Raw genomic sequence first — 15,417 nt, 5'->3', positions numbered from 1 at the left:
CGCTGCCTCCCCCCTCTCTCCCTCCGATCATGAGCCACCAGTGTTGCTGGTGGAGTTACTCAGAAAGTAGCATAAAGCTAAAACATGAACAAGGTTGTATTTACACAGTAGAAGCTGTTCAGAACTTCGGAACTCTTAAGAAATGTCCCGATGTTGTTTGCATTATGTTTTACTGCCTTGTTTAACAAGAAAGCGCTAAGGTGGTTCTCAGCCATAAAACACAGAAATGGGTTCTTTGAGCTGCCTTGCAAATGCTGCCTTTGCCAACTGTTTTAGTAAAACTGTGTTCATAAGAGCAGTTTCCTCACTTAAAAACTATCAGTGAAGCATATGCGTCTCGTGGGATTTTCAGTTACATATTCTTTCCCTCCACCCCCACCCCTTTCCTTTCTTCCACTGTGATAGGTATCTGTCTATTCTATGCCACAAAAGTTGAACCATACTGAATATGCCTTAGACACAGCAGTGGAGCTCCTCAAGTTTTATCAGAAGTATTTTAATATAACATACCCGCTTCAAAAATTAGGTGAGATGCTTTATATTCTTGTGAGTTTGCATCTGTTGTTCATATATTCTTATGAGTTTGTTTTTAACCTGGTTTAACAGTATAAAGGTAGAGGAGAATTAATCACTGTAACATGGGAAAATAATTAATTACATAACTAAAATTAAGCGGAGTCCTTGTTACATTGTTCGAGAAAGTGCATGTTTCCTATGTTCATTGAGATTTGTGGGACTCATTAAATGTACCATATTTTTCGCTCTATAGGACGCACTTTTTTCCCCTCCAAAAATGAAGGGGAAATGTGTGTGCGTCCTATGGAGCGAATGCAGGCTTTCGCTGAAGCCTGGAGAGCGAGAGGGGTCGGATCACACAGACCCTTCTTGCTCTTCAGGCTTCAGGAAGCTATCTGCAAGCCTTCGGAGCCCTTGCGGATAGCAGCCTGCAGCCCGAAGCCCGGGGAGTGCTCCCGGACCTGTTCTGGGGGCTGGGGTCGGGGGAAGCTCGGGTTTCCCCCACCCCAGCCCCGTGGCTAAAAACGAAGCCGCGTGCAGCCTCTCCCGGCTGGAGAGGTTGTGCGTGGCTAAAGAGGAAGCCAAGACAGCCAGTGGGATGGATCCCGCTGGCTGTCTTGGCTTGTTTGCTCTTTGGGGCTGGGGGGGAAAAATATTTTTTTCCCCTTTATTTCCCCCCCCTAAAAACTAGGTGCGCCCTATGGTCCAGTGCGCCCTATGGAGTGAAAAATACGGTATAAACAAAATGGGCATAGGTTTGCAAGTCGCGCCACAATGTTGAGCATGGAACATGGACATGTTCTATGAGCTTAAAGTTTAGCCTGTTTGACTAGGTTTTTTTTAAAATTAAACTTGGTAAGTTTTTTTCATTTTAGTACTGGTTTATTTAAAAACTGGTGCCTTGTTCTTCACCTAGACTTGGTAGCTCTTCCTGACTTTGAAGCTGGAGCAATGGAAAACTGGGGTTTGATCACTTTTCGAGAGACAACACTCCTTCACGAGGACACGACATCGTCAGCCGTGGATAAAAAGAGAGTAACAAGAGTGATTGCTCATGAGCTGGCACACCAGGTGTGAAGGATCTCCCAATTTCTTCCTGTACTTCAGGATTTTCTCTTTTTTTTAAAAAAAAACATTGCAGTTCTGATTCATGCTGCTTACAAGAAAGCTTGCCTTTTCTCATTTTCTGCTAAGATAATTAGGCTGCATCTTTTGCAACGCTAATAGGAAGTAGTTTCACTCTCCCTTCCCCCTGCCTCAAATGAAAATTACTGTGTCTGTGCACTCGTGATGGAGCAATGCTTTTGAGACAGCCCTAGAGTGATCATATTTTCTCACGCTGCAAATTTGTCCAGACAGCATATAAGGAAGACAGAGCAACTGCAAGCTAGTTTTTTTAAAATAAATAAATAGATCTAATTTGACTACACGCTGTAACTCTTTGTACTAGGCGCAATGGAAAAGCATGATGGTATATGAACTGTTGATGTGCATTATCTGCAATTGCCAAGTGGTGGTTGGGGGGGGCAGGGTGGATAAAAAGCAATGTTTTTTTTATTTTAAAAAATCAGATTTTTTAAAATTTAAATTGGGTTTTTAAAATAAAATGCTTTTGGAGGAAAAATCTTTCTAAAGATAATTTTCTATTTAAGTTACATTATAGTCCAAAGGCTATTCATCAGGAAATAAGGATTTGTTTTAAGTTTTTCATGTGTGCTAAAACTCAGCCTAAGTTTTTTTTTATAAAAAAAATCGTTTAACCATATCAGTTAATCAACATGGATACATATGCTATAATGTTATTGTTTCAGTTGTTAAAATTGTTATTAAGGAAATTGTTATTTTTCTCCTTCCAATAAAGTACAACAGAAAAGTTGTCCAAATATAAACAGTTAACTTATTAAACCTCACAATAATTTCATAATTATCTATGTGTTTCTAATAGTATAACCACATCAGTAATTTTTGATATAACTGTAAAAACTACTCTGAAAATTTATTATTCCAAAAATGAAACCTTCATCTGGTTGTAAATATTAAGGTTATACCAGCAAGAATGAGTCTTTCTGTAAAAAAATGATTTAAATCAAGTCTTACTGACTAGTGATTTAAATTCGATTTAAACCAAATCCACCCTGGGGGGGATGTAAAATTTTTGTTCACAAGCACTCTTGCAGTTTAAATTAAAACAATTAAATGAGCAATTTTAAAAATATGTATATACAATATTTATTTACATTCAGATTTGTGTTTTGGGTTAACTGGGTGGTTAGGCCAATTTGCAGCAGCATGCCCCACTGAATGCTGCTGAAATGTTTGTTTCACATTCATGCACGATAAGCTGCCAGTATAAACATCTATGCAGCTGTAATGTGGTTTTCCTGAGCTGAGAAAATGCATGTAGCCCCACATGTCAAGGCAGTATGGGCTGTTTTACTGCTTCCTGTTGATGAAGATGATTGATGAAGACTGTTTGTTTCCCAATATGAAACCTTCCTATCTATCTTGCATAGCTCCTTGAATGCTCTTTAAAATCTTTATTCTTATACGTAAGCCGTGGATTTATCTTTGGGCACGTTATCTAATAATGGGAATATGTATTTCCTTTGCATTCTTAGTGGTTTGGCAATCTGGTAACTATGGAATGGTGGAACGACCTGTGGCTGAATGAAGGATTTGCCACTTTTATGGAAAATTTTGCCTTGAAGAAAGTCTTCCCAGAATTATATACTGTAAGTGCAGTGAATGGTTGTGTGCAAAGTTTTTTTTAACTTGGCATAATCTGCTTTGGACTCGGACTTCGTAGTTATACAGTGGTGCCCCGCAAGACGAATGCCTTGCAAGACGAAAAACTCGCTAGACGAAAGGGTTTTGCGTTTTTTGAGCTGCTTCGCAAGACGAATTTCCCTATGGGCTTGCTTTGCAAGACGAAAACATCTTGCAAGTTTGTTTCCTTTTTCTTAACACCGTTAATACAGTTGCAGCTTGACTTCGAGGAGCAACTCATAGAACGCGGTGTGGTAGCCTTTTTTGAGGTTTTTGAAGACTTTGGTGATTTTTGAAGCTTTTCCAAAACTTTCCCGACACCGTGCTTCGCAAGACGAAAAATTCGCTAGACGAAAAAACTCGCGGAACGAATTAATCTCGTTTTGCGAGGCACCACAGTACTTTGTTTTTAGGGGTTCTATTGTTCGAAGGAAAGAAAAACCCTTGCTTTTGAAGCACTTGTAGTAAAATTCTAGCCATGGTGGAGTTTAACATACAGTGGTACCTTGGGTTAAGTACTTAATTCGTTCTGGAAGTCCGTTCTTAACCTGAAACTGTTCTTAACCTGAAGCACCACTTTAGCTAATGGGGCCTCCTGCTGCTGCCGTGCCGCCAGAGCACGATTTCTGTTCTCATCCTGAAGCAAAGTTCTTAACCCGAGGTACTGTTTCTGGGTTAGCAGAGTCTGTAACCTGAAGCGTATGTAACCTGAGGTACCACTGTATATATGGAATTCAACACACACACACACAGAGTGTTTATTGGATAGCTCAGTTGGTAGAACATGAGACTCTTAATCTCAGGGTTGAGGGTTCGAGACCCACATTAGGCAAAGAATTCCTGCATTTCAGAGGGTTGGACTAGATGACCCTCGTGGTCCCTTCCAACTCTAGGATTATTTTTAAAAGCGTATTTAGGCTCCTTTTTAGGGCCTAACCCATTGAAGGCAACTTCAGTAATACACACCTGGAGTATGAGAGTGTGAGCACAAGTGTGTGACTGGTTGAGAAGAGAGTGTTGTATGTCTGCATCTGGTGCTTGTATGGTGGTAACAATAAGAGAGAGGAATAGGGGCACATGCATTTTTGTTTTCCCCAGCTCATTTTTGCTTGCCTACCCTTGGTACATGCACCCCTGAAGTGTTGGTTAAGTTTGTATCTGGGCCTTGGGGTAAAATAGTTTCCCAACCCCAGTTTTTACAGGCTTATAAACAAGTCAAGAATTGCTTGGAGAAAACTGCACACATTGGTGCCCTGAAGAAATAAAACTTCACCACTTGGTGGTGCCAGATTGCTTTAAAGAATGCACATTTTCTTTGTGGGCGACGGAAAACTTACCAACATGATTTGTACTATTGACTATCTTCTCCTTGACCTTTTCTGCTCTCCTATGAATGGTCACCTGGGGTTGAACTTGGACATTGTGTCCAGGCCTCTGCATCTGAAGTGTTTGCCAATGGACGGTGCATTGAGGAGCAGGCCCTAACAGTTTATGCAGAAATCTTGAGTGCAGAATGAATTATAATAGACAGCCCTTTGGCATTTCATAGCTTACCTGTTTCATTCAGTAAATTGTAAAGTGGAAACATAAAATATAGTCCATATCTTACAGCTGAAGTACACAATCTAAAATCCAAATCAGCTATAGTCCTCATACTGCTATTCTAGCTCTTTATTGCTAACACCTTGTTCAATATTGTTCTGGCTCAGTATTTCAATCTTATGCATCATATGCTGGAAAGCAAGTTTCAACACATTTGGAAATAAATCCCACTGTGTTCAGGGGAGCTTGCTTCCTGGTCATGACATTCAGACCTGCATTGTTGGTGTGACTTGGGGGCGGGTGCTGCTGCATTCAGGTCCTGCTTGCAGTTTTCCATGGGTATCACTTTGTCCACTGTAAGAACAGACTTCTGAACTAGATGGACTGCTGGACAGGGCCAGTTGTAAATCTTCAAAGGCACACCAATATCTAGAAGGGATTGTGTACAAGATAACTATTTCTCCAGATCTCCAGTTCTGATGACAGTACTTACAGACTGGTCAAATTCCTCATGTTAGCATCTACTTGAGTTCACTTAAACTTTTCCCTGTTCTTCAGGATTACTCTTTCCCAAATCTGCAATTCAAGACAATGGAGAAAGATTCCATGAATTCATCTCACCCCATCTCCCTTGCTGTCCAGTCGTCAGAGGAGATCGAGCAAATGTTTGATGCCGTCTCCTATATCAAGGTAACTTCAAAAGTACTGGCAAATGTGCTTCTAATAAAATTAAATGCGCTTGAAAAGTTCGCACAAATATGTTTCAAATCACATTCCTGACGTGGGCAGCAGCAGGTCAGGCCCTGAAAGGTGGGGGGGGGGGGAAGTGTTTGCAGGGCGAGAGGACCATATAATGGAAACCTTTCGCACCAACATGAGCAATTTTTAATCAGAAATTTTAGCTCAACAAGAATTGGTTAGGAACGTTCCCTTTCCTCAGTGGAGGGGGGGGGGGGAAACGGAATGTTGTTTCTCACATGTGTTTGCCCTGAAATATCCATCCATTGTTTCTGAGCATTTTAAGACACGACTAGAAGATCAGATGCACTTCATAGACTTGCTGTCCTTACACTCTGTATCCATTTTCAGAATGTGATGCAGGGGTAGCCTTAAATGCTTTGAATTCCAACCCCCATAAGCCCCAGGCAGCATGGGCAATGGTTGGGATAATGAGAATTGTGCTCCAATATATCTGGAGGGCCGGAAGCTCCCCATCCCTGGGATAGTTCTCAACCTTCATCAGAGTTCAAAACTAACCAGTTAGTTTGAAAACTTTGAGCTATGCATGGTTACTGTTTGTTAACCAGGGTGTCTTACCATATTGTCTTACACTGAACGTAACCGAAAGACTTTATAATCTGAACAAAAAGGAGAGGCATTGCATGCTCTTTTTGTAGTTCATGAAAATCTTTAATAAAAAATATTTTAAAAGCCAAAGAAGAAGAAAGAAGAGAGGGAGGGAGGCCACAAATCTCTGTGCCCCCCCTCAATTCTTTAACTGTGGTTAAAAGGATGACATCTACACTAAGCCATCATTTATAAATATTTAGATTGAATTTTGCTAGTTCCTGTTTTCAGTTAATCCTCATAATTATCCACCATAAAACTCTTTGTTTCTAAACTTCTGTTTTCCCTTTTTGTAAACACTGTTTTGATTCAGAGAAGGAGCTCTTTGCTTAGGTTTAATGCAGTTTTGATAAAATCAGGTGTGTATTCTTTCAAGACTAGATGCAACACTGTTTCTTTTCACAAGGTGGGCTTTTGCAAATAAAAGGCTATTCATACACACCCTTGAATATTTGTAAATGTATAAAAAGGAATTGGTATCTATAGATGATGACTTCGCTAGATATACATAATGGTTTAAATTCACATAATAAATGTGTAGAAAGCAGATGTATGTGAACTGATACTTTTTCATCTGCTATTTCCAATCAGTCCCAGTCATTTGTGGCCAGATCACATCTTGTTCAGATTTGAGGAATAGCTGAGACCAGCTTTTACCCTCCCATCTGTAAGCATGGCCAGAGGTGAAGTTTCGTTCACATCTCGAGCTGTTGATATGGAAGGGAGGGGAATTATAATATTGGGGGCACGTTATCCTTTTTGAGCCTTTATCTTTATATTCAGCCATCTCCAGCTGCTTGTGATCTTGAGGCCCTGCAGACATCTGGAAGAGGGAGAGGAGGAACACATACAAAAGCATGGTGGAAACTAATTATATAACTCCCTGTGGCAGCCACTTCTGTAGCCATTTCTGTATTCCTGGCTTTAACCACATGGAGTTTCTTAATACCACTGCAACTCCTGATGGTCAGTTACTTAGCTCTCCCTTCCTACAGTTCCCACAAACTAGGATTCAGAAACATACTTTCTCCAACTGTGAAGGCAGTGCATAACCATCATGGCTGGTAGCTACTAATGTTTTCTCCATGAATTCGTTCTAATTTTCTTTTAAAGCCATCTATATAGTGGCCCAAGTACCTTTTCCTCAGCAAGGGGGGGGGGGGAGCCAGTTGGTATGCTCTGTTGCAAAGGGAAACTGAAAACATGGCCATTGCATTTCAAATAGGTACGTGATCTATTTTTCTCTTTACAGGGAGCTTCTCTCTTGTCAATGTTGAAAAACTATCTCCACAGTGATATCTTCCAAGCTAGTATTCAGTTATATCTGCATGACCACAGCTATGGGTCCACCCAAAGTGATGACTTGTGGGATAGCATGAATCAGGTAAAACTCTTGGACTAGGGGAGGGGAAGTGAACAAAGGTTTATTGATGTTACTTAGGTTGGCCAACGCTGAACTGTTCTGCAAAGTGTGCCATGATGGATTTTGCTGGGAGCTCATCCACATGTCTGTTTGTCCTGGCTCTTCCCCCTGGGAAAACCCGCTGAATTGGAACAGGCATCCATTGGTTTTTTCTGTGAATTGACATTCTGATTCAGTGATAAACAGCAGGTTTTGCCCGGAAAAGTGATGGAACAAATGGGGGGGGGGACTGCTTTGATCTATGCTTAGGAAGCTTAGGTCAAGTGGGAAATTTCTCAGACTGCTGCTTTCTATGCATAGGACAAGCCCTGTCCCTATCAGTGCCACAGTAATCAGCATGAAACCATAGTAGAATGGCAAATAGCATGTTTATTAATATATATCTTTTAGTAACCCTGCAATTTCAGAGTCAACCTTTTCTAAACATGGGTTCTCTTGTACCTTAACGTGTCAAAAGGCAAGAATGTGAACAGTAGAAAAATTATATCTTTGCCTGCATACATGAATTATTTTTAATTTGATTGTAATTGTTAGCCTCTCTGAAAACCCTTGTTTATTGTTGAAGAGTGTTGTTTAAATTTATTTAAATAAAATGTGTACATGTACATAACATGGTCAAATATTATTCCCATTTTGCAGATAGGAAGCTGAGCCCAGAGGCTCCATATAAGTCAGACAGACCATTGTTACTAGATATAGGTGACTGTTCCCCTGATTAACTTGCAAGAGGGGGGGGAGAGGGACCCAATCTGTGGGTGGAATTTACTCTCAGAACTCTGGGTCTAAGCCAATCACTTAATGTGACTTGGCAGGATTTTCTTTTCCTGACTTGCCCTATTCCCTGCCAATAAACATTCTGTGGCATTTAAAATGTGTCTGTGGGAGGGGGCTTATTATGTGTTTGTATTTTTATGTTGTGAACCACTCTGTGGTCTTTGGATAAAGGGCGGTATGAAAACTTAATAAAGGGCAGTATATGAAAATTTAATAAATAAATAATAAATGCTCAGTGGATGTTCAGCCATTCAAGTATGTGCTTATGAGCACATCTTGAAAGCAGAGGTGTAAATAGAGCATTAAAACAGCTACGAAGTTGATTTTTGCTTGCTCTCTTGTTGGCTTCCACAAGTCTATAGGTAGCCTGCCTAGCTTCTTGCTCCCTCTCTCTTGCGAAAATGATTGCCTCCTTGTTTTAGTTTCCCCCCAAAGACAGTAGATTAGAAGAAGTCATTAGTAATGCTCTGCTTTCGGCCAACAACCAAGAAGCAGCCTGTGGCCTTCAAACAACTTCCCCCTTTAGTCCTTCTTGTTTTCCTCATGAAGAGTTAGCTTAGGCCTTCCTAAGACAGGCCTCTCTCTAGAAAACTGAGCCACATTCCAAATATAATTTCCTGAAATTAAAATTTCAACTCTTAAATGGGAAATTTACTGTGTTGTGACCCAAGATCCATGGATCTTTTCTGTTGTCTCTCAGAAGGGCAAAGAGACCTAAAGATGACCTGCAGTTTAGTGCTTTTTCTCAGTTTCTTGCTTTTCTCAAACGCTTCCACTGCCTAGCTGAAGCGGTGTGGAAAGAGGAAGGTAGAGTTCAGTTCCCGGACTTTTCTCTTCTTAAAAAAAAAAGGAACTTGTATTATAAAACTATCACTGATAAACTTGGCAGTTACAATTCTGTTTAACGACTTAAAACCCGGGTTTCACCAGGGTCCTTGTTTAGTGAATTGATTAGGCAGCTGTTGAAGGTATCCCATAATATATTCTTCCTCAAAAGTTGATTTTTCCTGTGCTTTCCTAGGTGATAAATGACACCCATGTCGATATTAAAAAAATCATGAAGACCTGGACTCTCCAGAAAGGATTTCCTTTGGTGACTGTCAAAAGAGAAGGCAAACTGATCCATCTGCAGCAGGAGCCATTTGTGCACAACGTGGAATCGGAAAATCAGACCGTACCTGCCAGGTTTATTTCTTTTTCCCTTATATTTAAATTTGGGTGATTTAACTCTGCAGACAGTGTTTTAGCTTACGGAGTGAGACTGCCGAATGCTTACTGCTGATGGCAAATAAGTCCACTGAGGTGTGGTGTAAATATCAAGCTGAGTGGTACATGGTCCAGCACATCTGCCCAGGTTGGGAGAGAACAGTTGGAAATGATGGGAACTTTTTTGGAGGGGTAGGTTGGAGAATAGTAGCTCGCTCACCTAGTACACCTCAAATCTGTTTTGAAACACATGGATTAGAGGGGCAGTGACAAGATAGAGATGGAAGGTGGGCCTATAAATTGATAAGGAAGAAGACACTTTTGGACATGAAGGTGGGTTTATACTGTCCACATAGGAATGTCTGGGTTGCTGATGAATCTATTGGACATGAGCTCCACTCTTTGCTGTTCTTTTTACACACGGATTATATCAACATTTTGTGGCAGAAACCTAGTTCAAGGAAGTATATTTTTCGACTAGCCAAGGTTGTTGGCATTGCCAAGAAAGGCAAGGAGATTAAATGGGGGGGATGGCATAAAAGTTTGTGCCATAATATAAAGGTGGAGTATTAAACTGGAGGCGTTTTGTACATTCCAAGTTGCACAAAAGTGCAAATGACTTGTATCCACCCTCCCCACACACTTTTTCTGGTGTAAAATGGAATGTTGGAATTGCTGAACTTCTCCGCAGAGAAATCCGTGAATTCCACCTCCTTTGTTATGCTGGGAAATGTCTTGCATTTAGAATGATGGCCCCAATCCCGCGAAGAGCAGCTGTGGTTGCACATGCAGAGTCGTTTTAAAAAGCTAAAACCCAGCTATCAGGTAAAAAGAGGGAAGGTGGCTACTGTGATTTTTCACATCTCTTTCTTTGCCTGAAACGCAGAATGGCCCAAATATTGTATAGTTGGAGAATTTCTTAACACGTCACTGCTGATTGTGGCAATTGAATGTCTTCGTGAAAAGAACCTTGTGTTATTTGAATGACACTTAAGGCCAATTGCTACTTACAAATATATGCAGAAAAGCAGAATGGGAGGAGAAAATTGATTGATTTTAAGTGTATTACATACCATGAACATAAGAGCTCCTTGTAGATCTGTGGTTTTGTGTGTGCATTTGTACAAAACTGATTTGCTTCTACAAAAGCAAATTGCTTAGTGAACCTGTAAAGCACAAGATTTGTAGGCACAGGTTTGGTCTTGATCTTTATAACTGTACCCTCAACTAATTCTGTTAAGTTTAATAAACAATGCTTCTGCACACAAACATAGAAAGAACTATCAGTACAGTGGTACCTCGGGTTAAGAACTTAATTTGTTCTGGAGGACTGTTCTTAACCTGAAACTGTTCTTAACCTGAAGACCACTTTAGCTAATGGGGCCTCCTGCTGCTGCTGCGCTGCCACTGCACGATTTCTGTTCTCATTCTGAAGCTAAGTTCTTAACCCGAGGTAATATTTCTGGGTTAGCGGAGTCTGTAACCTGAAGTGTATGTAACCAGAGGTACTACTGTATCTGTTTTTTCTTTTAAGCTACAGTGCATAAGCAAACTCGGCCCTCCAGATGTTTTGGAACTACAATTCCCAGAATTCCTGACCACTGGTCCTGTTAGCTAGGGATCATGGGAGTTGTAGTACCAAAACATCTGGAGGGCCGAGTTTGCCTATGCTTGGGACAAGCAATCTTTAACACTGTGTAAACACTTTCTCCTCTTCCAGTTATTTGTGGAGCATTCCTCTTTCTTATACCACCAGCAATGACAGCTTACCCTACAGTTCTCACAATTATTTACTGCAGCAAAAGTCAGGTATGTATGTTTTTGAAGGCTTTTGTCCTCACAGATGGTAAAGTCAACCAATGCACAAATACGTTCTTAATGTGGAATAGTTTTCCCCTGGAGAGTTTCCAGAGCCAAATGATGAGCATCTTTCAGTAGCATCATCGTTGATCTTTGATGGCTAGTGTTGGAACAAAGGTAGGGGGCTTTTTAGGGTTTAATTTCTGTAAAATAAATGATCAGTGTTCAGAGCTTATAGTTAAGAAAGAAAGTGCATATGCCCTCATTCTTTTCGGTCTGCAATACAGTTTATTTACTTCATTTACATAATTTATTTACAGTCAAAACACTTTTGGGGGGGCATGGTTAGGAAAGGGGGGGCATACCAAAATGATTATTTTCTTAGTTGTAACACACTAAGCATTTTAGGATTTTAAACCTCTGAATTAGTACAATTTCTGTAGCAACTAAATTCTGTAGCTTCTGACTGGTTACACCTTGTTAACCAAGAGTGCATGCAATTCAGGTTTTCCTAAAACCATATGCTCCCCAGAAAATTGTTAGGCAAGCGTTTGCATGATGGGCTGAAATAATTTCCATTATTTTCCAAGAGAACATTTTAACTCCATGCTTTCTACTTCCATGCTTTCTGCCTGAAACTGCTGCAGCCAATCAGCAGAAGGCAGATAAGGTTTGTCCATTCTCTCCTGCTCTCTGATTTGTCCAATCTTTCTCCCTCCCTCCATAGTTTCTCCCCAAAATGGCTCCTGGCCACCAGCAAAACACAAACAATTAAGGAAGTGGGCAAACTCTAACTGTTTGGATATCTGAATCAGCAGTTTGTATAGTGACGGTTAGGTATAATTCTTTGTGTTCGGATAACGGTGATTTTGGATAATGAGTGTTCTGATAGCGGGACTTGTGTGTATTTCTGTCCCTCACAGAATACCGTATTTTTCGCTCCATAAGACGCACCAGACCATAAGACGCACCTAGTTTTTGGAGGAGGAAAACAAGAAAAGAAAAAAATTCTGAATCCCAGAAGCCAGAACAGCAAGAGGGATCGCTGTGCAGTGATCCCTCTCGCTGTTCTGGCTTCTGAGATAGCAGCACGAAGCCTCTTCAGGGCAGCGGGATGAAGGCTCCCCCCTGCCCTGGTGAGACTTCATGCGGCTAAGCCAGAAGCTAGAACAACAAGAGGGAGCGCTGCGCAGCGATCCCTCTTGCTGTTCTAGCTTCTGGGATAGCTGCGCAGCCTGCATTCGCTCCATAAGACGCACACACATTTCCCCTTCCTTTTTAGGAGGGAAAAAGTGAGTCTTATAGAGCAAAAAATATGGTAATTTTGGCAATAAAAATTCATCCTAGAATTTTAGCGGTAGTAATCTTTTTACATTTGGATACATTTTGTCCCCCCCAAAATATAATCTAATTTTCAGGTGCATTTTATTTGAATAATGTTCCCTCCCTGACTTTACTAGTGCTCACTTCTGATTTGGCTCTTTATGAGTTGGCGTATGTTAGAGCAAGGAAATGTCTCACCTAGTATTATTAATATTAATATTAATATTATTTTACTTACGGTACTTGTATATGACTTTGGGAACTTGAGAAAGTTGAAGCATAACATGATAAAATTGCAAGAAACAAGTAGTTTAAATTGCGTTAGCTTCTGGTGTCTATAGAAGATAATTTTTAACCAAGATTGCAACTGAAGTTTAGAACATGAGACTTGAAAATATACATTTTCCCAGTTTGGATTAATTATGAGCCAATCCCAAATCTCTTCAAAGGTCAAACACAGCTTAACATTAGTACGACCTTCTTCCCCTCAGACATTAACGTGGTAGCAGCAGTTGAGGAGTCGCTGAAATGGCCTTCATTTGTTAGGTGCCAGGATGCCTGGGAATTGCAGCTTCTTTTAAGTCCTTAGTAAATTGTACTTTCCAAAAATCCTGCCACCAGAGCATATTCTCAGCAGCATCCCAGCACCAGGATTTATGGAAAGTAATTTCTCAAGGCTTATATTTCTTGACAAGGCTTTGGAAACCTTGGAAATCTACGATACCCTAGAAGCAAATTGTCTGGGACTGTGTTCCTGTAGCATCTAGGGGCAAATGAAGACTGAAGTCTTTCTGTACTGCTGCCAGGCAAGGCTTTTGTTTTTGTTGTTCTGGAGGGGGGCAGTCAAGAAGCGTTTGGGTTGGGAAGGCCTCTAGGTCTGCTCTCTTTTCAAGGTGGATGAGGCAGCTCAGGGTGGGTTGGAGAGGAAGTTTTGCATTCCCAGTGACATCAGTAGTCTAGTCAAACCTAGAGTCCAGAATGCGTCTGAGCATAAAATGAACTCAGTGGTCCATCACGATTAGTTGTTTTCTTTAACCAGGTTAGGATGTGAAAAAGCAAAACTAGTTCATCTAAATAGGGGTCTCCCAGCTGCTTTAGGACTGCAGTTCCCATCATCCCTGACCACTGGTCCTGCTAGCTAGGGATGATGGGAGTTGTAGTCCAAAAACAGCTGGAGACCCAAGTTTGGGAAACCTTGATCTAAATGAATAAATGCTGTTAAGCCCAAAAAGGACTTATGTGACTCTCAGCTAATTAGTGAGCTGTTCTCCTTGTGCGCCTCCCTTGAGACGAACAGTTCTTTGATGTGTAGCCTAAACCTACCTTCTGTTTGCCTGGAGGTACATTCTTGGATATAGCAGACCTGCTTCATGGTAGAAATTGGAATTAAGTTTGTAATGGATAGCTTTCTGTAACCTGGCTCCTCTAAAATATAAAAGGATGGGGCAATGGTGCCAACCACAGAGACTCAAGTAATTCACTTCTGGACAGATACATTTCTATAATTGAAAACTGGTTTCCAGAGAAGATGAAAGCAGCGTGTGTTAAAAATATATACATATCCCACTGCCAAAATCCAAGCTGCTGCATAGTTGAGAAGTTAAATATGCTAATGAAAAGCAGTAAACCTATTTTAAGGAGAAAGGGTTTAAACCAATGCCATCCACAACATTTTCTGGAAAAAGCCTGCAAAATTGTACCATTGGTAGGTAAGTCGACTTACAAAATATATCTTTGTACCGGGATTAACTTTAGAAAGCTTTATACAAGGATGGGATTCCTCCCCATTTTTTTATATAGTGTGAGGTGAAATGCAAGACTGGATTCAACACATTAATATGCCTATCAAATGTGCTAAGTTCTCTGCAGTTGATTCTTTTTTTCTGGCCCATGTGGCCATTCAGCAAATAAATAAAACTGAGTACTTCCTGTCACCTCTGTAGGTTGAGAGGGAGTGATCCCATTGGAGGTCTCTGCCAGCATTACTGTTAATAGCCTATCAACACAGTATTAACTTTGGGAATAGAATATGTGCATCAGATCTTGTGATGCATCACATTTCACAGTACGCCACGAATTTTAGTTATTTCCTCTCTTCCCTTTTGCATGGCTGCTGGGAAGATTGCAGGTAGCAGGGCAGTTTGCATAGGTATTTTGCTATGTTGCCGTATGTAGTGGCATGCAATAAAGGCACATTTGTTCAATGAAGGCTTGCCATGCACACTGTCATTGTCTCAGATTGATTGCTGATAGTATTGGCTGCAAGTCAGTTGTAGCTAAGAGGTGATCTGCAGCTGTAACCATTGGCTGGCTCCTACTGCTCCCAGTAAAATTTAGGAAGGCAGAGAGCTTCTTAAATGATGCCAGTGAAGTGTTATTGCCCTGATATACTCCTAGAAATTTGCAAGTGATCTGAAGACTGAATCAGTTCAGTGCTTTCTTACTCTCCTCCCTTTCCCCCTTTCCTAGATGTCGTTGAACTTCCAGGTGAAACGCAGTGGGTGAAATTCAATGTAGACTCAAATGGTTTCTATATTGTACAGTATGCGGAAAAGGACTGGACTGCGCTAATTGACCTGCTGAAGACGGAACCCACTGCTCTGAGTTCCAGAGACCGAGCCAATCTGATCCACAACATTTTTAATCTGGCAGGGTAATTCTTCTAAGTTATTACATTGAACTGTGATATAAAAGGTAAAGGGTAAAGGGGACCCCTGACC

At 40.8% G+C, this 15,417-nt stretch overlaps 1 protein-coding gene across 3 annotated transcripts in view; it reads left to right on the top strand.

Annotated features, from left to right (window-relative positions):
• Positions 1–15,417, top strand: part of LOC308596963 (leucyl-cystinyl aminopeptidase-like) — a 44,273-nt gene that overhangs the window by 15,934 nt on the left and 12,922 nt on the right. For all 3 annotated transcript variants that reach the window (XM_081212351.1, XM_081212352.1, XM_081212353.1), the window contains exons 5-12: positions 406–526; positions 1,433–1,587; positions 3,135–3,248; positions 5,383–5,514; positions 7,424–7,555; positions 9,390–9,553; positions 11,295–11,383; positions 15,167–15,350. In XM_081212351.1, coding sequence (XP_081068477.1) covers positions 406–526; positions 1,433–1,587; positions 3,135–3,248; positions 5,383–5,514; positions 7,424–7,555; positions 9,390–9,553; positions 11,295–11,383; positions 15,167–15,350 — 1,091 coding nt within the window. The remainder of the gene's footprint in view (positions 1–405; positions 527–1,432; positions 1,588–3,134; positions 3,249–5,382; positions 5,515–7,423; positions 7,556–9,389; positions 9,554–11,294; positions 11,384–15,166; positions 15,351–15,417) is intronic.

The sequence above is a fragment of the Podarcis bocagei genome (assembly GCF_964188305.1).
Source record: "Podarcis bocagei genome assembly, chromosome: 11".
Classification (NCBI taxonomy): domain Eukaryota; kingdom Metazoa; phylum Chordata; class Lepidosauria; order Squamata; family Lacertidae; genus Podarcis; species Podarcis bocagei.
The sequence above is the reverse complement of the archived record's forward strand: the minus strand, read 5'-3'. Positions and strand labels throughout refer to the sequence as shown.